This window comes from Nyctibius grandis, chromosome 4, assembly GCF_013368605.1.
Source record: "Nyctibius grandis isolate bNycGra1 chromosome 4, bNycGra1.pri, whole genome shotgun sequence".
Classification (NCBI taxonomy): domain Eukaryota; kingdom Metazoa; phylum Chordata; class Aves; order Nyctibiiformes; family Nyctibiidae; genus Nyctibius; species Nyctibius grandis.
Genome location: NC_090661.1, coordinates 96931245 through 96957512, shown reverse-complemented (window position 1 = coordinate 96957512; position 26268 = coordinate 96931245). Strand labels below are relative to the sequence as shown.

General features: G+C 38.0%; 1 protein-coding gene across 1 annotated transcript in view; it reads left to right on the top strand.

Moving 5' to 3' along the window:
- GFRA1 (GDNF family receptor alpha 1) overlaps positions 1-26268 on the top strand; it is a 142233-nt gene that overhangs the window by 105020 nt on the left and 10945 nt on the right. The window contains exons 5-7 of the mRNA XM_068399186.1: positions 1896-2005; positions 7226-7360; positions 10234-10412. Coding sequence (XP_068255287.1) covers positions 1896-2005; positions 7226-7360; positions 10234-10412 — 424 coding nt within the window. The remainder of the gene's footprint in view (positions 1-1895; positions 2006-7225; positions 7361-10233; positions 10413-26268) is intronic.

Sequence of the window (26268 nt, the reverse complement as noted above, 5' to 3'; positions counted from 1 at the left end):
GTTTCCTTGCCCAGGTTATCTTAATGGTGCTGCTATTTATCTCTCCCCGTATCTTCTCAGCCTGTCTCGTGGTAGGTACAGTATATAGTCACCAGCGCAGTAGAGCTTTTATGGAAATTTAGAAATTCAGGTATACATATAGGGCATCTTGAAGGATTGGTAGAGAGCTTGACTGTTTAAAGCTATTAAAGGCAACTGGGTACAGATGTCCATCTCAAGGTTAAATGATTAAATAAGGGAAGGGAGGGAGTGAAAAGCTTACAGTTGACTGTGTTTTGAAGGCAACCATGGATTTGCTGGTGTCAGTGCAGTTAGCGAGGGATGGAACTAAAAAGAGGTCATGAGAATAGCTCAGATAAATTCAGATACAGTTTGCATACAATCTATTTATAGGATGCTTTCTCAAACTAAGCCTGTGAACCTTTTGAAGTTTGCCCATGAGTACTTTCAGGCCAATTAATGATGTACATCCAATGCCGTTCTGAGATAGGTAAAACAATAAAGCAAACAAAGATAATTAGTCTCTGGAGCATGTAAACAAATAAAGTAAATCATTTGCAAATCACTTGTTTCTGCTAACTTTTGTGTTTTTATTGCAAAACTAAAAAAGAGTGTTTATATTGCAAACCTACATAATACTAGAGCAGTGCTGAAAATGCATAGATGATGCTATTCTGATTTTGAGAGGGCTTTGCAAAGATTACGCACCTGATCCTGAAACATCACTGTGAGTTGTTATATGCAAGAGCACATTTTCATCCCTTTTTCACAGAGGAGAAGATTGAAGTAGGAAGGTTAAATAATTTTGTTCACGGAGACAGAAGTCTAAATGACACTTTATAAATGAACAAAAGTCACTGTTCCAAGTTTATGAGTCTAAGTGAAAGCATGAAAAGAGCTCAGGAGAGCAGGCCAAGATGGGCACGAGGGTGGCTGTAGGATGTGGGACTGTGACCCACCTCAGTGATGCATCTCACATTTTACAGACCTGAATGGGAGCATTATGCGGCCTTTAAAGCGCAAATAACCACAAGAGTTCCTGGCTGCTAGTCCTCTTCTTGTTTTCCAACGTAGTAGTGATCTGTTAAGTGCAATACAGCTTCAGTCCTAGTCCTAAAGCACTTTCTATAAATAAGCAGTTCTCTCCCCCTCTTGGACTTGGGGTAACTGAGGTAAGTGAAGATAATACGGCCGTTCAGCAACAGAACTGGATGCAGAGCACGTAGTCCCTTCTTCTGAGCCCTGGGCTCAATGCTGTAGACTTCGGATAAATGCACATTTTACAACAAATAGATTCTCACTACCATGGCTCCGGGGGGCTGTGGAGACCATGCCACCTGGATCTGCCTGCCACCCCAGTTCAGCCAGCTGGGTCTGCCGGCCAGTCCAGAGCAGGGGTAAGCCCATTCTCTGGAAACTCAGGGCAGTACCAAAGCAGGTCCTGCCTCAAGTCATGTAGTAAGAGGACTCTATGAGCACAAACATACTGGTTTGTGTAATCAGTGAAACAGCAGAAACTGTGTTCTGCTCCTATAGAATAACAGATTCCAGTTAGAGTTCAGATCCAGGCAAAATGACTGCTCATATGATAAAATTGCTCTTTTGTCTTTTTTTTTTTTGGCATGAAAATGCAGAGCATTTCTTTTTGTAAAGGGCAGGCATTTCCCTGTTTTTCTGTCCCTTTTACTGTTTTCCTACACTTTTTTTGTTCTGACTTCAAAAATGGATTCTGGAAAGAGATGCATATTAGAAAGAGACTCTTGTCAGCTGGTATGTGTCCAATAGATATTTAAGTTAAAGAATATTAAGCTTTGTCCAAAAATAAAAATAGTGTAAAAGGTAAGAATGCCTGCAGGCTTGTTTTTTAAAGATATGCATTTTTCTTCATGTTACAGATCTCGCCTTGCAGATTTCTTCACAAACTGCCAGCCTGAGTCACGGTCTGTTAGTAGCTGTTTGAAGGAGAACTATGCTGACTGCCTCCTCGCTTACTCGGGGCTTATTGGTAAGAAGGCAAGGAAGGGTGGGGGCGTGATCCGTCTAAGAAAAACATCCAAACTATATTTTGAAGGCCCACATGAAATAAAAACTGTGGAATATAATACTGTACTATATGATACTAGGAAAAACTCTCCACCTAAGTGTATTGGCCCTGTTTTACCTTACAGAGATTCCTGGGGTAAATTTGTACATTGCAAGGAAATTAAGGATAGAAGATAAGGAGAGAAAGGTGCTCGAATTCAAAATAAACAAATATAAATTAAGCTTACAAAGTAAAGCTTATTAAGGTGGTTGAATTTGGGCAGGACCATGAAGTAGGAAGTTAAAAAGAATAAGTGAAACTGCAGCTTAGTTGTTTTTGCTGCTGTCATCACAAGGTTGGGTAAAATACCTCTTGGTCTTTAGGGAAAGTTTGCAGGACATTTGAGGAATGAGACAATAGACCAACCCAGCCTTGTTTTACTTCCAGCTGCTATTCTTCCCATAATGTCCTTCTGTCCACTCTGTTTTCTGAAATGCCTGTCAATAGAGGTGAACTGAGACCAAATTTATCTTCTGAAATCCTCTTAGCTCCTCAACATAATTCATTTTGTTTGCTGTCACCTTGCTGACTGTCAACAGGGACAAGGATGCCTTTATGCAAGCCAGATTCCATATTCCACATGCAGTATTTGATTCCTGAAAGAGAGATCATCTCAGGAAGGTGAACTTGTAGAAATACCATGGTTGGGGAATAAAGAATAAGTGAATGTCAAAACTCGGAAACAAACAAATTTTAAAGGCCACCAGATAAGATGTTTTCAAGCTTACAGCCTGCACCTGCTGCAGTGCAGTAATATCCCCTTCTGTTGGGTGTGAAGGTCCCAGCTGAGGCCCTGAAGCAGATCCTGCTGTTAAGTAAATGTCTCTGGAGATAATATCCAAAATAAAATATTTCTAAAATAGGTTGGTTTTGCTGCAAAACGTCTGAGAGTGAGATTCACTGGCTTATTGTTATCATTCTTATTACTCTAACAGCTAACAAGTGAGGTAAGTTCATGTGGCAACTGGTAAAATCAGATGTGATGGTTTCAAAGGTTATGCTTCTATGACTTAAGAGATGAAGACAGTTTGCAAAGGGTATAACATATGAATAGTTATGACAGAATGTCATTTGACTCTGAAACAAAGAGTTGAATAGCCTTGAAATCTGATCTAGTCAATGAGATGAAGAAGTTTGGCTGCTGGCAAAGAGCAACTGTTGCTAATAGATACTTCTGGGTAAGAGCTGCCAAGAAGTCCTTGCTGGACCAAGTGAATTTTGCTGGCAGTTTTGTTGGATCCTTTTTTCAATTTAACCTCAAGGATGACCCAGTTCCTATAGTCAGGTGGTTTTGTGTTACTGTGGATGACCACGCTGCAAAACACTGTCACACATCAGAAATGTGGAATGGATCCCTAAGGAGTCGAAATCAAAAGGAGGTCTAATTTTCAAAGTGAAAAAGAAGCATTTTTCTTCCTTCCTGCTAGCCCGTAGACACATGCAAAAAGATGGGTACTGACTAGTGTTGGTAGTAATTCTGATGAACAAAAAAAATTACCAAAACAAAACTTTCATGTGCTGAAGCAGTAAATTCCTGCTTTTGATATCAAGCTGATATAAAAGTGGAGTAAATTGTGTGAAGACCATCAAATTTGTAAGATGCTGAGACAGAAATCAGAGATACAATCTTTCAAATGTCTGCTTAATGTATATAAAACACAGGAAGAAGAGATAGATAGACTGTGGGGAAGAAGGTGTTACAGATCCATTCATTCATCAGAGCTTCAGGATCTCCAGGTGTTTTAAGATAAAATATTGTTCATTAAGATAAAATATTATTTCATTTAGCCGTTTCATTAAATGTAGCAAAAATTGTGCCTCCCTAGAGTTTGTTCAGGAGATTGAGCATTCTCTATGGAAGGTACAGTGGATGTGATTCTGCTGTCGCATACAGTGATGTAAATCAGAGTTAACTTCAGTGAAAGTAGTGGTATCCCACCTGAAATAAATTACTTAAGTGGGAATAGAGTCAGGCAGGTTTTGTATGAGGTGCTTTACCAGTTAAATGGAGAACAGTCTATATAGGTTTCTTTAAGGTTTATATCAGGGTGTTATATATATAATTTTTAAGTTATGTATATTTTACAGGCATTTTGAAAACCTTAATTCATTGCTTTAGGCTCCTTGTTATAATAATAGGGATAAATTAATATTTTTTAAAAAACTAAAGGAAAATAAAAAAAAAAATGAAATGTAGAATAAGATTGGAGATAGACGCGTTTGAAATTCAGTACTTTGGTTCCAGCCTAGTTAAGCCATCTGGACCTATCTGCACTCCCACATCAGTTAGGTAATGCTCTAACTGCTGGCTTCGAGATCTGATGTAGCATTCACTTCCTGACACATTTTCCCTTGTCTTTAGTAAAATCCACCTAATTTCCCTGGGATTCCCAGGAATTCCATGAGTTTGTGTGAATAAACTGGAATTGCTTTGGGCCAAAGGAACTTCAGTCACATGCCTCTCCTCCTGGACTCACCATCCATCTCCTCATTCTTAATTGATGCTAATTTGAGTAACCTCTTGGCTGTGTTCAGGTCAATTCTGCTTTTGTCTAAAATACGAAGACCTGACTTCCTACTATCAAGACCATCACGGAATTATTTGATACACAGAACACAGAAAACCAAGCATGTCCTATTTTACTGCCCACCACCATAGTTTCTCTGATCTGTTAGTGTCCTTCAGCAGAATTTCCAAGATGCCAGTTAGCGGGGGGTGGGGTGGCGGAGGGAAGGGGAAGGCACACACATTGCAGGGAAAGAAGAAAATCCACCCCAGGAAACCAAGCATATAATCTGCTTGGGTTCACATCTGCCCCCAGGTTTAAATGACAGACTGATTTTCTACTAGCTGCTCTTTCAGCCGCTCTGTTTTTGCTGGATATACAGTTTGTGTGCTGTGTATACACAGTCCTTATCCTGTCTTTCCTGTATTCATCAACCCTAATCGTAGCTTGGTATCTTACACTTTTAGCCCCTGTCTTGACCCATTTTAATTACCTTGTTACCTCTTCATGATAAGAAAGTCTTACCTCAGTGACCTTTTTAATTTCCTCAATACCTTTCTGTTTTTTTAACCCTTCACTAGAGCGTTTGTTACTTAGCCTTTTTTTTTTTGAAGACTACTGTTTTCTTTTCATTTGCAAAATCCTCTTGATTTTTGTTTTCTCTCACTTTTCAGATCCTGTCACATGGTTGAAATAGTGTACTGAACCATCAAAAGGATAATGGACAGATATTTTCATTTGTTTTATTTTAATTTAACATCATTCCTCTTCTTATTTTTATCTACTGTCAAGGTTTCATCAATAGTGCAAATGGTATTTGCCTTTTTTACTAAATTCTCTACCTCCATTTAATAAATTTTGAACTGTGCTAGTTACTCATGTGCTAATCTCATGTAAAATATGGGCAATTATTACTGCAACTATCTGTTAAAAGTACGAAGTAGGTAAAGGTATGGGATTGCATTCTAATTTAAAAATATCCCAAAACAAGACAAAAGATGCTTTTTGTGAGTTTGGCAGTGGGACAGCATTCATTTTCACATACATTACTGCCTTTCTCAGGCCAGCCCTTAATGTCTCTTCTCCTTTGTCTCCCACATCATGTATGAAGCAGTTTGCATGTTGATTTGTTCAGTTCCCAGCACTGCCTGGTGACTGAAAGGCTCTTTGACGTCATTCTGTGATTTGTCTTATTTCTAATGTTCCTTTTTTTAGCTTGGTGTTTGATAGCCCTTTCCTGTGTGGTATTGCAGACTCCGGGATCCTGGACCTATGGACCGAATTTTCTCTGCTAGTGTACACTTTGGGTCTCTGATATTTATCTTTCATCTATTCCATCTTCTTAATGACTACTTTGATGTCTGTTTTGAGGAGATGTGATCACATTTCCTCATGATACATAGCTTGTTCTAGAACTGTAGATTACCAAGTGAGGAATGCGTTTCCTGAAACAGCTGTCATCAGTGCAAGTCTGATATATGTATAAATACCTACCCCTTTTTATTTATTTTTTCCTGTTTGGTCAGACAAATAAAATAAAGGTTCAAACTTCTCAGTCCTTAGGGAAGTTTGAAATCTCTGACCTGCGGGGACGATACTTTCAGTGAGACTACTTGTTTGAATAAGTGCTGATCATATAACAGTTGCCTGATCCAGATGAGTGATGAACAGTTGCTGTGTATCTTTTAGGACACAAAATATGTTCTTTGGTTTAATTTCATTCTTGATAGCCTTGAGGTGACATACACACGTGAGAATATTAACGCAAGAATTTGTAATAGAGTTAGAATGAACCTGTGGTTGCAAGTTGTTGACAATGTTTAGGAAACAATCACTGTACTGAAAAAGTAGTGATGCAGCAAGATTAATAGTAATTTATTACCCGCAAAGAATCTACTCTACCATTTTATGCATGCTGGTTATGTTTTTGCTTTGTTCATCGCCATAACCCACTCTGTTAGCAGGTCCCTAACGAGCACTATGGGGTTAACTCCCCTCCAAGATGTATTAGGGCTCCTCTCAGCATGACTAGGATTTTCCTTGCTCATGTGTTTCAGAAATGTTTTTTTCAGGCTGACTCCAGACTGAAGGAGGTAGCTCAGGACTGGATGTCTGAGTTTCAGCCATTTATTTGCAGCTAAAACAAAAATGAGAAAAAACACAAACAAGGAAAAAAAATTGTTTTTTTAGAGTGCCACTCTAAGGACACAGGTCTGCTTATGTTTGATTTGGCAGCAAAGCCCTTTTAAGAGGTTCCCACCTTCTCCCAATCCATCCCTCCCCTGTGCCACAGTTTTTCATCAGTCAATTCTGCTGATGCAGCTCTCTGTGGGAATGCGATATAAAACTTTTTGGAGGACAGGAATGAGTCTTTACTGCATGAGTCATTTTACAGTCCCTAAAGTGATTGTACTCAAACAACCGAGGGTGTGAAGTACAGCACAGGGCTGGGTGTCAAAGGGCAAAAGGAGCCAGGAACTGTTAAGTCTGGAAGTTAGAGCCCTGCCATGGGTCTGGATTATGAACCCAGCTCTGAATACACATCTTACTAAGTGCTGTTTGCTGTCTTCTTAGAATGCAAAGAATATTTTAGTAAAAAGGTTGCTCACAGTACTGCACTTCGCTCTGTTAATAGGCACAGTGATGACACCAAACTACATAGACTCAAATAGTCTCAGCGTTGCCCCATGGTGTGACTGCAGCAACAGCGGTAACGACATAGATGAATGCCTGAAATTTCTGAATTTCTTCCAGGACAATACATGCCTTAGTGAGTACAAAATTAGATGTCTTTAAATGTGTTTTAGCATGTTTTATGGAATTTCTCTACTGCTTAAGTACGTTATGATACATAAGGCCATCTCTTTGCACTGTGTAAGCATGGTTCTGCTGGAGGTGTAAGAATTAAACAAACGAGCAAATATGCCTGATACTATGGTTTACAGCCAAGATTGCAAACATGAGAAGCTCTTGGAAAAAAATTCAGATAACAAAGTTGTATCATACAGAAATATGTTTTCATCACAGATCATATTTGGACCCTAACAGTCAGGCAGCATCTGTACCAAAAAATTGCAACAGCTGAGGGGCTTCTGTATAATTTAAAAACTTAATATAAAAAAAAGACATGTAGTTTATGAGATGAAGGATATGCTGTAGGTAAGTATAAATTGGATTGTACTTGCATTTTATAGCCAAGCTTCAGTTTTTTTAGGCTGCTTGATCTCAGATGCCTGGTTTTAACACATGTCTGGATGGTACCTCTTGTAAAGATTTTGTTAAATTATTGATTTTTTTTTTTTCAGTCAAACTCACTTCCAAATTAGGGACTATTATAAATTTCAGAATGGCTCAGTGAAGTTGATTTTGGCAGGTTCTCTTTTCAAATTTCCTGTCTGGCTGGAGCAACATAATTGGATGATGTGGAGTGTACATCAGAGTTTTAATTTCAGATAAATGAGGAGACCAAAAGAGCCTGGCTTCCCTAGCCTAGCAGAACAGCAGCTGAAAGGATACGTGATTGTCCTGTGAAACTGCAATAGAGGAGGAGCAAGCCCAGGGAGGGAAAAGTATGTCTTCTTCATGAAGAAATTAAAGATGTTTCTTGTTTAATACAAAGTTTTTTCTCTTACAGAGAATGGGAAAAGTTTCAATTTTTTTTTTTTTTAGTTGTTATTGTCATTAATGGGCCTTCCAGTGCCTGGAGAAAATGTCATTTATTTACTGGATGAGATTAAAATCCCTCCCACTTTTTTTTACACAAAACAAAAATCGCTTTTCCACAATGGGATGAAAATAGGAATTTCTTGCTAGTCTGTTTTGCTGAAGTATACTTCCCCTTCCAACTGGAAAATAAACCAGTGATTTGGGGCATTTACAGAAGATGTGGAAAACCTAGCTTAAATGTTTATTGAAAAACCCATTTGGTCCTTTATGCAAAGTGGGATAACTGAGACTGTACCCTGAAGGCTAGGGGACTCAGAAAGCAGGAGACTTAGGGTCACATTCATACTGTGCCTGATGTGGAGCTGGGATATGAAGCTGAGTTTGCCATGTCCCACATACACACCTGAAATCCTGGTCTTCCTTGCATCTCTGTATGCACTTGCCTAGAAATTCCACTCTAGAGTTGAAAAGCCTTTTGCAACAGATGTTAAGTTGAAACGAGAGTGGAAGTTTTGATTTCAAAAGGTGGGTGTTAAAATACTACTGAAAATTCCAATCTGTTTTAGTAATTAGTTCCAACAAAGACAAACATGGCATTGTTTTCTTTTTACATATATTAGACAAAGTGTTTCTTTATCTCAGCATTGTCCTGCAGACAGGCTTTATATCAGAACTGTGAAATTGGCCCAATCGCAAGAAAGCTAAAAATCCAAATTAAAAGGCCCCAAATCAAATACATTCCACCCTAAAATATGGGGCTGTGTATTAACTTGCTTATACTTTTATCCTCTTTATTGGAAGATGCAAGTTTATTGGTAATAGTACAGTGGTCCTAATTGCTGCCTCTTCAGTTAAGGATCATCGAGTATGATTCTATGAAATAATTAAAGATGACTAATTGTAAAGACCACTTTTACTTAGAAAACTGGAAGGATTACATGTATTTCTGTGATCCTTCTTGCAAGAATGGGAACAGAATTACTGTTAATTTAGGAAATCATAGGAAAATATTGTTTTACATATTGCCTTACTCAGGTAAAACCAAGAAAAATATCATTCCACTCTTCCCACTTTGTCTCCATCAACCCAGCTGATTGTGATGCCTTTTACAAATACTTCTCTTTGCATGTTGGAGTTCTAAGAACTAGTATCAGAATAAACTACAACTTTTTCAGATGAGAATTAAATGTAAATTGTTTTATAAGGCCAGCAATACCACTGAGAAGTATTCATAACTTGCACATATTAGTCCCTAGTGAAATTGTTTGATTTCTTGTACAAAGAATTTGAAATAAGAAATCCCTAAATCCATGTTGAATCCCCAAAGACCTGATTAAAAACTGTTTTTCTATTTGTTTATAAAAAAACCCAACCAATTTACTCTTGCCATAAACACATTCTTTAATCCCATGAAACTGTGATAAGCTTTTTAACTTTTATATTCTAAAGTTTTAGTTTAAGCATGCTTCCCTCACCTAATTATGCAGATTTTGATTGAAAACTGTAAGGAAAAGATTGTCTTAGTTAAACCATTTTGTACTTATAGACGTATTAGTTTTACTACAACAAGCTGTAGAAATAAATTAATATTTTGCCTGCTCTCTGTTTTTAGTTTGCTATGTAACATCAGCTGCCTGAATTAGGACACAACATTCAGACTATATTTGAAATCTTGAAAGTAAATTTTTGAGGCTTTTGGGTGGTAACAAATATGATTACAGTAAGTCCTAGAGCTTCTGTCAAGAATTACTGGGAACATTACAAAGAAGAGGCTGCACCAGAGAATTATGTGACCCCAGACTATCAGTTCATGTTTCTGATATGTTCAAAGATAAGATGCATTTTTCAGCATAAAAATTGAGTTTCTATAAATACATATTTTCAATGGAATAATAATAATGATGACGATTTAAAAGTCAGTTCTGCTTTCTGCCATTTGTTTAGAAATAGAAAATTGCCTGTAATTTATTTTTACAGAAAATGCAATTCAGGCCTTTGGCAATGGTACTGACGTGAATGTGTGGCAGCCAATTTTACCAATACAGACCACTACAGCCACAACTACAACAGCTTCCAGACTTAAAAACACAGGTTCAGAGACCACCAACAATGAAATACCCACCCACAACGATTCACCAGCATGTGCAAACCTGCAGGTAAGAGAGTCTTGTACTTGTTGCAGTGCATAAATGAAAGTTTTTCTTAGATATGTATACAGAGTAGTCTCCTGGTGCATAAATAAATGCCTGCTTAAATTGGAATACCTGCTTATTCCCATGTTGTAGTTACGAGCCAGTTACATTGTAAAATATCAGACACTCTTATTTTAAATCAGAAACATGCATATTTCAAAGGGGACTTTATTGCCTCTCTGACTTAGAAACAGGGCATAGTACTTAATTTGTTATCCCAGGTTTGGATATGAATGTGGCACTCTCCAAACCCTGCCAGGGTATGTCAGATTAAATTAATCCCCTGAGTAATCCACATTCAGAGGGAACTCTTAATGTCAGCTAGCATGTCCTGCTGCCTTCTTTCTTATGTTATTAACAATAAAATTAAGAGTAGGTCTGGATATTAGAGAATATGTGGTGCTGTGAACTACATGGTGAAGAAGCTGGACAAAGATAGAAGCTATTTTGAATCGGGCACTTTCCTCAACTGAGCTCAGGGTCATGATGTGATTTTGGCCAATGACTGTAGTGATTTTCTTTGACACTTCAATTTGACTATTCATGATGTGTCATTGGTTCTGGATTTAAAGCAGCTCATCACTCACTGAAGAACTTGGACAGGAGACAACTGCAAAATCAAGGCAGGAAAGAGGTAACAGGAAATGTAAGCTGAAAACGTCCTTGGGCCAGATTAGAGTCTTGGGTTATACAAATTTCTGGTGGTTTAAATGCAAAATTAGGTCAGGGATAGATCAGCTTGGTCTGTTTATTTTTGTCTTTACAGAAGGAAAATTGCTATGTGACACAAATGAAAGTGTCCAAGTTTTAAGGTCTCATGTGGCATTAAGAAACTTTTTTTCCTGAATTCCCAAATTCTTCCAAACTTGTAGCATTCACGTTTCACTTACGTAGAAAGAATTCATTTTGTATTCTTCATATTAAACTGTATCAAAGTTTCCGTGTTCACTAAAATGGACAGTTCGTATCCCGTGGAAATGTATTTTGCTTCTTAATTTTTCCTGCAACACTCTCTCCTCTCCATCCTTTTCTAGTTTCTCCATTTATTTTGCATTGGCAAATTGCGTATGAATCAATATTTTTCAGAGGCATTGTGGAGTCACAAAGTATATGGGGTTAATGGTAGATGGTGTTGAGATTAGGTCCTTCTGGTTTAACTCTATTTTTAATATCTGTGCATTCATTATTAGTTAAGCTTTGTAAATTATTGATGAGGAGGAGATAGTTGTAGGCATGTATTTCTATATACAGTAGTCATCTGACCAAATAGAATATGCTAAAAAGTAACGTAACCTTTTAAACCTGAAGCTTGGAATATCTTGCATTTAAAGCAAGACCTTGATGGGATATTATTAATTCACTTCATGTTATATTAAAAAGTTGTTTTATGGGCGAGATCACATTTTCCTTCAGTATTTGTACAGTCCCCTATAGAGCCAGGCCTCCAGATGCTGCCAAAGTACCAATGGTAAATAATGAACTGAAGAAATGGCAAGTGATCATTAATCCCATTGAATTTCGTTTGATTTGCAAATGTTCCTCAAGCCTGAATAGATGTTCCAGTGTTTTGAAAATGAATGAAATTCTTCCCTGTCTTTACTCCTGTTACTCTGGCATTTTGAAGTCACATCCCACATGACTTTATCAGCCCTGGTTTAAAGCTATGTTATGACTTCAAGTGTACCCTGATATACTTGACACAAGAAGTAAAGGTCTGTAGGGAAAACAGCTTCCTTTAAATAAATGATCTGTGCTGTTTTGTGGAAACTATAGATAAGTCTGCCCTAAAAGATCACTGAAGTTATGTGAATCAAGTAGTTTTATTCTTGTGAAATACAACATTCCAGTGCTCACTACTTCCTTGTGTCAGAACTGAAACACAAAGAACAAAGCTCTTATATTTTAATGCATTTTTCAAAAAATAACTTACAAATAGAGCCAAAACAAGCCCACACTTTTTAAAAAAGAGAAACCTGTGTTTGTTGGACAGTGTGGTGCCACTTTGCATGTGAGACTGAAACCTCAATGCATATTTTACAAAAGAACTGGAGGCATTCATATCACACTTGGAGAAGTGTATTCATTGCAAGGCTCTCCTCCCATGAAAAATATGCCTTTGTAGTATTTTCAAAACATGAACTAGTGCGACCAAAAGCAATCTCAAGGGCTTTGTTGTACGCTTAGCAGTTGAGCTGAAGGGTTTCAAAACAGCAATATAGCCTAAACACTGTGAAAAGTGGAATTAAAAGCATTAGTCTCAGCACAAAGAGACGATGGCAGAGAAGGGGATAAGGAAATGATCATTGAGATACTACAAGGCTGCATATCCTAGTTAGTGGGTTTAAAAATACAGTGAAGGAAGAAAGAGACGGAAGTGATTGATTAGTATAAATTGCCATAGAAATAAATACAGTAAGGGAAGAAAGAGCAGGAAGTGATTGATTAGTATAAATTGCCATAGAAATGAACAAATAGCAACCTCCTGGGGTTGTAAAATACAGGGCACTAACCCAGTCTGCCAAGAGTGTCACTGGCTGAGCAATTTTTGATACATTTTTTCCTGACTTGTTCAGAATGGTTGTATGAAAAGCAAGAATACACTAATGGCTTTGTCACTGTGCCATGTTCTCCTGCACACATGAAAACCTGGGAACTGGAAGGGTTGTGAATGCTTAAAGAAAATATGAGATACTCTTTGTTTACCTATTTATTTTGAATACCTGTTGAAGGTTTGGACTTCTAAATAATTTTTGTTTCAGTGATGCTGTTGAGAAATTGTTCTTCATTTCCACTTACCATTGCTACAAGAATTTACAGTTCTCCCATTATGGTGGTGTTTTCTTATTTCAAGTTGATACAGATAAATGTTGATTTCTGATATATGCTTATTTCATGTTTACATATGCATGGATTTATGTAATATACTCTTTTTTTCTATCCCTGAATTAAATCAGCACTCCATCTTTGCCAGGAAGATGCTTGACTTTGTCAAACATCCTATAAACTCTTTTGCAAACCTGACTTCTAACAGTTTGCTAAACACAGAGAGTGATTTATATGAAAGGCTAAATTCAAGTATTTTTTGGGGTGCTTGACATCTTGCAAAGGATCCTCAACACCACATAAAAATAATCTATAAAATGTTATAAACGAAAAGGAAGATGAATGCCAACAGCGTGCTCCTTATGCAGACATATTTTATTAAATAATTGCCATCCCTATCTTTTTTTTTCCTGATATCTTCACTCTAACATTTTCTATTTAACTGACATATTTGTTTATCCTTCATTCTCGGTCGTAACTTGTGTTCAGTACGCCAGTCAAAAAGTGGTTATGGTCTTTCAGTCTCATGTTCTACCACCACTGCTTGAACCGTCATGTTGGATTATTTGAAAGGGACAAAAGGATGAGTTTGGATGTGTACTCACACCATGTATTCTTCAAGAAAAATGCTGCTTCTGCATTTAGGAGAAGCATGGAACTGAAAGATGATAATGAAATAAGTATCAAATGATAGACTGGACTAGATTAGACCAATTGTTACTACATCATGAGCAGAGATAAATAAAAACCTAAGACTTTCATACTGGGTTTGTTGTAACATATCAGAGGACATTTTGCACAAGACAAAAATGATCGATATCAAGATGGTTAAGGATGTTTAAGTGTAAATTTATGCATTGAAATCTATCAACTCCCTAGACAGTTCTATAGTTTGTTTTCCTATGTTTGTTATAATTGCCTTGCTCTAATTAACCTTAGTTCAGCATTCATAGGGAATTTAAAGTTTTTGTGCTTTTGAAGAAGTGTGAGTAGTGGACGTGTGTAGTCGAGCACTTCAGACTGAAGGCAAGTACTTTTCAATAGAGTCCAGTATGTGAATGTCTTTGTACTCTCAGCAGCAAAATTAAAGGATTATGAGATAGGAATTAAAAAGCTTGAACATTTTGTGGGGAACAAGAAGAAAAAGAGAAATATAGATACTTTAATATGTCGATTCTTTCTATTTGCATGTAAGATTAGTGTTTAGAATAGACGTGGGTCATATGGCAAGCTGTTCTTCCACGAATTCACATAATTCCACATAAACTTGGGACTTTAAGAAATAACTATTATGGCAAGTCTTAGGACAAAAACAGAAGGCAGGGTTCACAGTTCTCTGAGGAGACTAGGACATAAACATGACTCAAACTGAAAATGACTGTGCTTTTCACTTGTAGGTCTACCTGTTGCAGATCTTCAACACTGTGTAAGGAACTGCTAATCTGGTGTTTGAAGTACTGTCTATAATTATTTAATGTAGCTTCCCATGTGCTAAATAGTATTATTATTATTATAAAGTGTTGTGTAGGTGTTTGGAGAGGGTTAAAAGCTTCAGTGTAGTTTTCTGAGGATCAAGACACAGCAGGTGTGGAGCTTCATGGACTGGTAATTGGGTGGTGGGTGAGCATAAGTAGGAAACACGAGCAGCATGTAGATGTGTTGTTGGTGAGGGGATAGTAAAACTGCTGAGACAGTACGCTGGAATTGATTTATCCCCTGAGCACCAGTATTAACTCACCCGTATACCTGGCACCCTCTTTTCCCTGTCCCTTCACATAGCCTGTGATCTTTCTGTTTCTTTTTTAGTTTTGTGAAAAACAAGCACTGTCCTTTCAAATTCCCTGCCTGCTCTGTCTCTTGGGAGTTGTACTTGGACCTCTTCCTCTGGGCATTGCAACTATGCAGAAAGTTATAGTCTGGGGCAAAAGATGGACAGGAATATAAAACTCCCAATGCTGTGCCAGAACAAAATAAAAGAAAAGAAAAGAGAATATTGACTAAATGTTCCGAATGAAAAGATTTAAATTTACCTCCTGTATTTCCAGGATTATCTGACATAATGGGATCAGCCTGCTGGTACAAGTGATTTAAAGAACACCTATTGGCAACTTTTCTTCTGAAAAACCAATGCCTTTAATTTGCATCAGTAGCAATTCTGTTGTACCTAAAGAAGTCTTGTGTGCTTTGCATGTTCAGATTAAAATCTGACGGCCAGGGATAATTTAAAGTTTCATCTTTAATCTTATACTTCTAATTTGGGGAGCACTGAACAAAATTTGGTATTTTACCAAAACAGAGGCTGCTTTGTCCATTGATTTCATTGACACTGATTTCAGTGAAGTTAAGCCTTGTTTGCTTCAGGACCATGCTGGTGTGGGTCCTCAAAAAATGTGGAAGTATAAAATTCCCTGAGACTGTATGCATTCACTGCATGGCTCTTGCGCCTTTCAGGCAGAACCAGAGAAGGCTGGGTTGCCATGAGCAAGGGACAGGTTTGGGTTTTCAGTCTCTGTGGCAATCTTGGTGTTCATAGGCAGGAAAGCAATCTGCAGTTCGCTTGCCTTACTATGCAAATAGGGGACTTCAGTGGCAAAAGGCTGCTTTGCAGTGAACATATACATACATGTATACTAATAGTATGATCATGTAGGTTGTTCCTACTCGGAGCGAGGCTGTGCTTGGGTTCTTCACCATCTTTGCCAAACAATTTCAAGACCACACAAGATAGATCATTTTCAAGCTTGTTGAAATTCTGCTGAACTTAAAGGTCTGATTGATATAACTGATTAATTTCTAAGTACAGAGAGTCTTTTGCCTCTCTTTGGAACATCAGAGGAACAGTTTGAGGATGTAGCCAAGTATCATACCCTATAGGCTCAGATCTATCATATTAGTGTCAACGTTGCTATAAGACATCAGCTATCATCAGTCAGTAGAAAATTGTTCTCATTTACCAGCCTTGGTTGAACTTCTTAGTTTAACATCAGGCCCCCTTGCAAGATCAGTCACGATTCGTGGAGTAAAATACAGGCTAAAACTCTCCGACAGTGTAAGTCAGCACATGTCTTTTGTTATCATCAGAGCTACGCAGGTGTACACAGGTTAGCGTTCAGTCTCTTTGGCATGTAGAGCACTCTGTAAGACTGGACCTTATATTTAATGATCAGTACTCTGATGAAACATTTTTAACGTTGGAAGTTGGGTGTAATAAATTTCTGTTACTGAAAGACAGCAAAATGGTTTATTTTGCATATTAGAATTACAGTTTAAATTATGGATTTTTTGATTAGCACGCTTTTCATTATGCCAAAATATTGTGCATGTGTACTGCTGGAGAGCCTAATACTTTAGAATTATTTCATCAGTGATAAAATATTTTACAGTTCATTTTAAAAAAAAAGTTTTAATAGTCTGAGCATCTTTAGTGTATTATAATAATACAGCGCTTTATAGCAGACTGTAAAACTCCAGACTACAATTTTAGGAATCGTGCAATTTTGTTTTATAGTTTAATAATTGTTCAATTGAAAATGAGTATGAGGTTACTAAAAACCAATTTAATGACTTACAAAAATACAACTTTGTTAAAATGTACTACACACCTTTACAGAAAATCAAAATTTCTATGGACAGATTATAGTTCTTATCCTCAGAAAGAATTTTGCAAATTATTGCTACTAAAAGCAGATGTAGCATTTGCAGTGTTCCCCTAAGCCACATTTGTTTCTACGTTTCACATCAGTATCCTCTTATAGGAATACCCACAAAAGTACAAAGTGCTAGAATAAACCAGAATAAGAAAATTGGATCACATCAGATAAGACAATTCAAACTATTCATAGTCTGTGTTATTACTTTATGTAGTTCTTCATCATATTAAAGGAATTCCTAATGTCAGCCAGCTTGAGTTCTCAATCAAATATCTAGTCCATCATGTATTTCCCTTTTAAAGAGATAGGTCACTGTAGCCTGCAAAAAAACAGCCATAAAATGGAGTACAGCATTATAATTTAATTTTAAGGCATAACTACTGCTAATAAAAACTCTAGGTCATTGCATTGCAATGGTAGATGTTTAATCATATTGTCTTTGGAAGTATAGTTCATAATATATTGTGTGTTTGTGGGACTTGACAAAGTGCTTTGTTTAAGAAGTATTATTTGCTGTTAGCTAATACTAGGTTTTAGCCATGACTCTGCTTCCATTTATGCTTGTTCAAGTGAAAGTAACTCCAGTTATGCCAGCAGGCTGACCCTCTTGCAAAGCAAGTGCAGGCAAAAGTGATCGTGCCACCAGGTTTCTAATGGAACGGAGAACAAGAATAGAATCCATGAAATCATTAGTACTTTTTTATTTTAACTGGAATAGCTTGCAGGAGTCCTACTTATAGACCAGAATCCCATCATACTAGCTGTTCCGCAGGCTCATAATGAAGAGGTACTCCTGACCTTAAAAACCCAATGAATTACAGTTAACTTCAGTGAAGCTAAGCTATCACCTCAAAGCCTTTATTTATTCTGAAAACCACATAGTGTATTTGAGTGCTCTAGAAACAATAAATATTTTGGTATTATAAACTGTGTTAATGCACTATGTTATCCTCAAGAAGTACAGCCACAGAGATACATGAGGAAAACCAAAGTAAAAGACTGGTGCTATCTCAGATAATTGATACAGTTGTCAATAGAGATGTTTCTTTCTAAAGTATGAAAATAGCTCAGCGGTTGCCAGAATAGATCAAAATTTAACAAATAAAATCTATCTTTATCAATTCTGCCATTTTTGCAAAGAATTGTTATTTACTAGACAAGCAAAAGGATTTTATAAGAAGTTTATGATTGAAATGTATTTTTAAACACTGTTATTGAAGCAGGTATTGATGTTTTTGTTTTGTAGTGTGACGGTTTAAGACAAATGACAGCGTGGAGGCTAAGTAATTTTGGATAACGAAGCATTTTAATCACAGATGCATACAGTTTTACAAATTAGATGCCTTCTCCATCTGTTGGGGGGATGATGCAGAGGGGGTGAGAAGTCAGGGGAACAGTGTAGCAATTTGTTGCAAACCTCCTCCTTCTGTGGGGGAGAAGCCTCACTCCCAGAGAGGGACCCTGATGCATTGTGCACAGTCCTGGTGCAGGGTCATTAGGTTTGCCTCATCTCTTGTCCTGCCCCCTGAAATCCCCAGAGGTTGGAGACATGGACCCAGGTCCTGGAGTAGGATTGTGGGGCTCCCCTTCCTGCCGAGTCTTTTCCCAGAATCTTTGTTCCCTGGTATTCTTATGAGTCCTTGTGTATACGAGTGGGTAGAGAAAAGCTCACGGATGACTACTGCATTCAAATTGCACTATAATTCTTTGATTTGCTGTCACCCTTGTTAGCTCTTGCAGTCTGGTTGTTGGAGACACTTCTGGACACTTTTGTGCTTCTTAATGATCAACAGGTTGTTTGTATAGATTAGCTATCTATTTCCCAGAGCACACCAAGCCTATGCTGTTGTTTGGGACAAGTGGTTGATCGTATTTTTTCTACTGCTACAGCAAAGCATCGATTAAAGTTCACTGTCTTATGCTCACAGCTCTGTCTGATTTATTTTCAGTCCAAAATAATTTTAAAGAAGATAAGAATTGGGTAGCATGCAGAAGCCACTGCCCTGTTGTGGTGAGTCCTGAGCAGTTATCAGGCAAATAGAGTTCTCCACAAGCCTCAGGAGCCTTGTGCACATGTTTAATTGTCTATTTCTTAGTAGTTTCAAGTGTTCAGATTGCTTTGTTACTGGTTTTAGCTGAATCATTATGAAGAATATAGTACAGTTAAAGCATTTGAGGAAGATGTTTGAATTTGAGTGCTCCAGTGCTCAGAAAAATAGAAAGGATAACCTGATGTTACCCACTGGATGAAAATGGGCTTGAAGGCATTTACCGAATTCTCTCCTTTTATGCATCTTGCAGAACATGCCAGTCGTGGAACTGGACGTGGCAGCTTTGTTCAACCTCTTACATTCAGTCTCATGGCAACATTACTTTCCCTGGCACAGAACTGTAACCTTTCCTATGGAGGTCTAAACATCTCTGCAGTACCAGCAAAGAAAATCACACTGCTTTTAGAGAGATAGATTCCCTTAAACTCATACACGCATAGCCCTCTAAACACAAAGATCCTTTTTGAACACCTTCCTGTACTCTTGGAAACCCTCCCTATTGGAAGTAATAGAAATTCCAGAAATACACTATTTTATCATAGAGGAAAGTTCCCCTTCAGGAAACAATAACCAAGACTAGTTCTGCCTATTTATGTGATGTGAGTTGTTCGACTATTAGTCTCAATTTACTGGCATATCTACACCATCTCTGAAACCTCACTTACAGTTAACCATTAGTCTTTATTAGATCCTTTTGCTATCTGTCCTTTCCTCCTTTTTTTCTTTTTTTTCTTTTTCTTTTTTTTACTTTCTTCTTGCAGATCTGTAATGTTTGGGCACTCAGCTGCCTCTTGGACTTAATTCTGGTATGAAATTTATCAGTATACATTTTTCTATATTCCCTCTAATGATGTAATGGCTAAATGCAGATTCAGGGTGAAAAAAAAGACTGCACAGGACTGAGCAGGAGGGATGTTGAGCCTGTATGGCACAGGAGGAGTCACCATGCCATCACTGACTTGGCTGCCTTGGAAGCTACAGTGGGGAAGGGGGAAGGGGCTGGGGGTTGTGGCCATACTGGGGTGCAATTAAGGGATTGGAGTAGGTCTGTATTTTGATTTGGGAAAAAAGCCTGAGGCAACCCTGCTTCCTTGTCCTTGATTAAAGAGGATACATTGCCTTCCTCTGCCAACAGCAAACCCAAGTACATGAAGTATGTTTATGCATATAAAGTCATTTGAGTCTAAAGAGGCAATCACACGACCTAATCAAATTCTGCTTTTGTTTATACACTTGTAAAAATGGAATAACTCCACAGTTGTGTACATTACAATTATCCTTAAGTGTACATTGTAATTATCAGTTACTCCTTACGTATATATACATCATTCTTTTATATTTCTGTGTAACCCATAAGCTAATGTTCTTAAAAAATAAACTACCCAGGCCCACAGTTATCGTGTGGCAGATATGATCAAATGCATTTCAGTAATAATAAAGACAATTTTTAGGAATAGTTTCTTCCTTGTAACCAGCAGCAAATGAAATATAGAAAAGCCCAATGGAAATTAGAATACAATAAGTAATCATGCTAAATCATACACTGGTGACAAGGCAGCACAGCTGCAAAAATAGTATACTGTTGAAGAGCTAAAATTTGGAACCTTTTCCATAGCATGCCTAAATTTTTCAAGTAGTCAAACCAAGTTTATAGGACAGAAAATAAAACACAGTCTTTTATCCAAGTAACATATACTCTTAATAAAAAAACATTAATGATAACAAAACATCTGAACATAAATATATTTTTGTTCTGCTTTTAACCTGTCTGCTCATTTTATTTATGGTCTTCATCTCCTACTTACTTTTTATCTGTGACTCCTAATCAGCTATCTTACCTGAGTAATAGATCTCTATGTAACCCTCAAACTATTTACAGCATTTTTCAACTTGCTATTGAGTTCTAGAACATGAGATGCTGTCACCCATTTCAGTTCCTTGCCTTCAGAATCAATAGGAGTTCAAAATATTTATTTAGTCTGTAGTTTGGAGGAGAGCCTAACTACGTCACACCAAATTGTAGTTCTAATCAGTGGACTTGGCCTAATAATCCCACCTCACGTTATGCCCTCCTGTGTGCTTAGCTCTTTCTGTGAGCCACAAGTAAACAGACTGACTGTTGTGCATAATGCAGGGTATTTTTTCATAGATTCACTCAGCATGTGTCCTGAAGTATTATAGGATTATCCTCCCTCATGTCTTTCTTAAAAGAGAATTAGGTATTCAGGGCAGTAATTTACTAAATACTGCATTACATGGTACTACTTTATTTTTCCAGATTGACATTTTCAGAAGCCTCAAGTTGCCTCTACTTCAAGGCTAGATATGCATTACCACATGTGCATGAACATTTGAATGTACTGAATTCATGCTCAGGTTTGAAATGTGTGCATTCAAATTTGTTACCTACATGGCAGGTAAGATGTGTACCAGGTAGGATCTAAACAGCTACCTGCAGTCTTAAGTACCTAATTTATGCAGAGAGTTGGATAAGTGGGCTTATAAATTAAGTGTGCACAGATGAAAGCAAAGCAGTTACAAGTATCTGTGAAAACCTGTTCCTAAATTTGTGTCTGCACAAATGTAAAAAAGTGGTTTGATCAGAACTTTTCTGATCAACAGTGTTTAGTATGTTTTTTACAATGGCTTGCCCTCCTCTAGAAAAAGTAGTGCATTAACAGTTGCACGTATCCGAGTTAAATTCTTGAAGACCATTATATAATAAATTCTGTGTCAGTATGTGACTCTGCGCACTTCAGTCACATATGCACTGTAATTATCTGGTTCTGAGGGCAAATTTAGGGATCTGGTCCTGCAGGGGACTAACTGCCTGTATACAATTTCAGAAGTCAAATGCAAATTCAGAAGGAAAAATTGTCCCTTTTTTCATAGTGATTTTGAACTTAATTAATTTGACAAATTCTTGCAACTATTTGCAGAATCATGCTCTCATCAAGAGCTGGCCTAACCCCTATTAGTTTTGATTAAGATTTCTTGATTATTCCTGAGGATTCAGTCACGGTTATTTGCTGATGAGAAATTCAGATTGTTATAGGCACAACTGGAAATGTTTAGATAAAAAACACACCCAGTATATACCCAGAGAACAGCTTAATGAGGATACTCAGGAATAGTTAAATAAGCAGAGGCTTTTCACCTTCAGGCTGATGGCTCAGATACAGTGTTGTATTTAGTAGCAGTACAACTCTTTGGTAAGTGCCCTTAGTGAGAGAGCTCTTGCTCTTTGGGAGCTGAACTGTCCGTCCTGGGTCCACATCACAGGGACAGCCCCTAAAATACAAGTCATGCTGGCTCATGTCAGTGTAACAGGGGACTGGACTCTGGTGTTTCATGAACATTTAAAAAGAGCAACTGGCAAAGCTGCAACTTCAAATAATGTCCAAGCCAGTGAGACGCATCTGCTCATATATGCTCTGCAAGTCCTCATTCATCATCTGCTGCCCTTTGTTATGTACAAAGCCTGTTGTAGTGCAATTACGTTCATCCATACACAGCATATCAGAAATGCGATGTCCTGTGCTGTTCAGGTGGTTACTGAGTGTGAGCAGCATAGTGATATCCCAGATCCGTTTTAATCACACTGCTCTGAAATACTAGAGAGGCCAATCCCATCTTGGCCATTGAACATGGCATCTCTTCAACCCGTTAAACTCACTTCTCACTGGGACAGCTCAGTACACTAGTGCAGTATCAGTGCTGGTGTGCATATGCAGCCTGCATATACAATATACATATGTTAATATAGAGTAGACACGGCCTGCATTATACTCATCCCTCATCTCTAGTAATGCTGTCTTAGTTCTGACTTTCCACCCACTGGTCTGGAGTTTGGAGTAGCACAAGAAGCCATATTGTTGCTGTAGTTGACACACACACAGATGTACTTTTTTTGAATGCCTCCACTCTGGAAACTTGATGACAACATATTGACACTGAAACTTGCTACTGAGACAAAGCTGATGCTTGCGAGTATTAGGTGCATGAGTAGGTAGATCACAAAAAACACCCCTCACTTGGTACTGTTTTCTACTTGCCTCAGCTCAGTCCAGAACTGTTAATAAAACTGTTATGCACTCAGGGAAATATTTGCTGCCAACCATCATCAATCAAGATTATCTTCAGATAGCACTCTCAAGATGTTTTTCTAGGTGAAACCTTCTAATCTCTCTCTTGAGTCCCACTAAAGGATGTTAAAATTTGGTAGCATAGGGCACCTTCAAGGTTTTTCTTGTAGGGTTTGCAGTAGAATTAGAATTAGAAAAATCTGAGGATATAGGCGGACTGTCTGTTTTTAACAGAGCAGCTCATCTCATAGAAAGGGAAACGAAGGGCATGGGGAAACATCCTGAGTGCTTTGCAATGTTACAAACCTATAGCCCATTAATTCCTTAGTCTCTTTGATGAAGTGTGCTGCCTGAGGTGCAAATTAGTGCCGCTTTTGTGCATTGAACCTGTCCTCTTAAGAGAAGAAGTGCTCCAGAACCGCCTCCTCATTTCAAAAATACTACAGAATAGTTGTCAGTATTGACCTGAGCTAGATTAAACTAGCTACCTTGGAATATACGGCTGTATATCCCATTAATAATCCCCTGAACTCTCCAGTCTGCCACAACATAATACTTCAAAAAGTAGGCAAACTAGTCACAATAAATCTTCAAAAGCTTCTTCCAGTTTAGTATGGAAACCTTACAAAATATACCCAAAGTGATCCTGTTGATCTCCATTACTTGCATTCTTAGCATTTGTCTGTTTGTATTTTCTGGCTTATTAAATGTAAACGTAAATGTAAGCCTTCTGTCATTCTGTGAATGATCTGTGTGATGAAACAGCAGGTTCATATCCTGTGGATACAGTTTTACATAATCTGATAATTATTTGCATAATCTGGTTGTTATAGGCTCAGATTTGTTTTAATAGGGTTATGATTGTTAACTAACATTCATAATACTTTTTCTGTCTAAGAAATTTTTTCAATGACGGGAAAAGTTTCTCAGTACTTCTTACTGTGCTCAAATTTGAGGCCATATATGCAGATGATGTTAGGAAGTTACTTTTCATTTTCACTTGCTGCTACGTGGCCAGTGGAAGAATTCCCATTGGTGTGGTGAGATCAGGGCAGTAAAGAATAAGGCACCTTTCTAGTAAGGTTGTGATTCTGCAGACTCCTCTTACATGAGAGTTTCTCTGCTTACTTGAATAGCTGCATTAACTACAGTGCAACTGTTGTGTGTGAGAGCATCGCTCATGTGTAAATAATGGATATGAGGAAGGCCACTATAATATCCATTAAAGTATAGTCCACTATAGTATAGCCCATTAAAGAGAATTAGTGTTAGGTTTTCACTCCTAGCATTTTTGGGAAGGGGTGATTTTTCTCTCCTTCACTTATTTCAGCAGGGGAAGAATGAACATAGGATGCTACATCTAAGTCTCTTGCAAGTATTGAGTTTTAAGATCCGTATTGCAAGGGCCTTTTAATAACGTTTAGGAAGCTGACAGGACAAACCAACATCTAGCTTAGCTAATGGAGATCTGTGGGCAAGACCAACTGGATGTTTATTTTTTTTCAGTCATGACTTAAATCTGTTGAAACATATGCTTGTCATAGAAAATAAAATATCAACAGTCAAAATTGTATGATATTAATTCACTTTTAGAAATTAAAATGCTATCAGAATTTATTAATCAGGAGTACTAACAGTGAATTTGAATACCTTTCTACAAAAGTATAAAGACATATATTCTAATGAAAATAAAAATAATTATTATAGACACAGCTAGCAGCTATGCTTAAAGTTGAAGTTGTCTTACATTTCACATTAAAAAAATCCCGTGTTCAGTTACTTTGAACTTTGCCAAAGCATTAACTATTTGGGTGACATTTTTCTTCTTATGTGTGTGGTTTTGGCTGAATTCTTGGGCAATAACTGCCTGTCAAAACCACAGTGTGCCATAAACTATTTTTTTATAGACTCACCTTGGTAAATTTGATTGCATTATTTTAAAAAAAAAATCTGATATTTTTATTCTGAATGGTATTTTCAGTTTGAGAAAGGAACACGGGTACTGAGGCAAGTACTTCAGCAAGTTCACTAAAATTTCAGCCCTGCCAGTTCTGAGGATACATCTGTGCACCTGCAGAATTCAGCTACAGGATTAGAGGAACAGGGAGAAAAACACTTCAAATTTTTATTTCAGTGGCACTTCTGGAGAGCAGATTGTGCCAAAAATGCAAAATTCACCAATTAATCCAAATCGCAGCTGTTCAAGGTTAAATTAAAAGGAAAAAAAAAAAACAGTCTCTAATTCATGTCATGATTTAATGGGACTTGGGTACAGGTGTAGCCACATGACAGCAGATGTAAGGAAACTAATACATTGGGCTTGAAATGTGTAAACAAAACTGAGGAGGGGAGGGCATAGCTGTATGATGGGTGCTCAACTAAGTGGGTAGTTTCTTCTACCTTTCTGTGCAAGGTTACATTAGTATCTGCAGCCTTTGCTTTTGCCTCCCTGTAATTGCAGCGGTTGCTTGTTATCAGAAGCGTTTTTGAAACCCTCTTAAGGCTTCCTGTGTTTTCTTTCTGTGCATAGCCATGTCAGTACCCACAACACACACATGCATAGACATATGGTTAATAAAGAGAAAAGTCTTGAACACTTTTAGTCACTTAACCAAAAGCAGACATTCATGGCCATTCTCTTCTCTTTTAAAATTTATGAGTGAACGCAGTGCTCGAGAAACCAGCAATGATACCAGTTGCTTAAGGTTGGCATAGTGCGAACAGAAGCTTCCTGTAACGCTCAGTGCTCAAGGCCTCATGCAGGCTGGTGTTCAAGCAAGGTTGCCTGATCTTTCCTTCCGGCTGCAGAACCAGAGGACAGCACTGCTGGTCCTGCTGCCTGAGTGCGGAGGCAACGTGTGACCTTGTTTTCTTAATCTCTTCCACCTACTGACAGCTCAGAGCTGGATGTCTCATGAGGCCAGCTGACATGATGAGCATCCCTACTGAGCTCTCTCCCTGCAACTCTGCTCTTGGCTTGGGAGCCTCCCAAGTTTTCCTTAGGAGAGAGTACCGGTGCAAAGGAGAACTTGCCAGTGAGTAACAGGCGTAGTGCATGCCTGCCTGGCACAGAGCAGCACATCACAGCCGCCCTCCAGCCAGCAGCTTCCTGCCAAGGCACCCCTGGAGGTGTGCGACACGGTGTAGAGGCAGCGTAGCTGTGTAAGTATGGTGCCTCTTTTCAAGGCTCATTAGCGCAATGCAGGCCTGT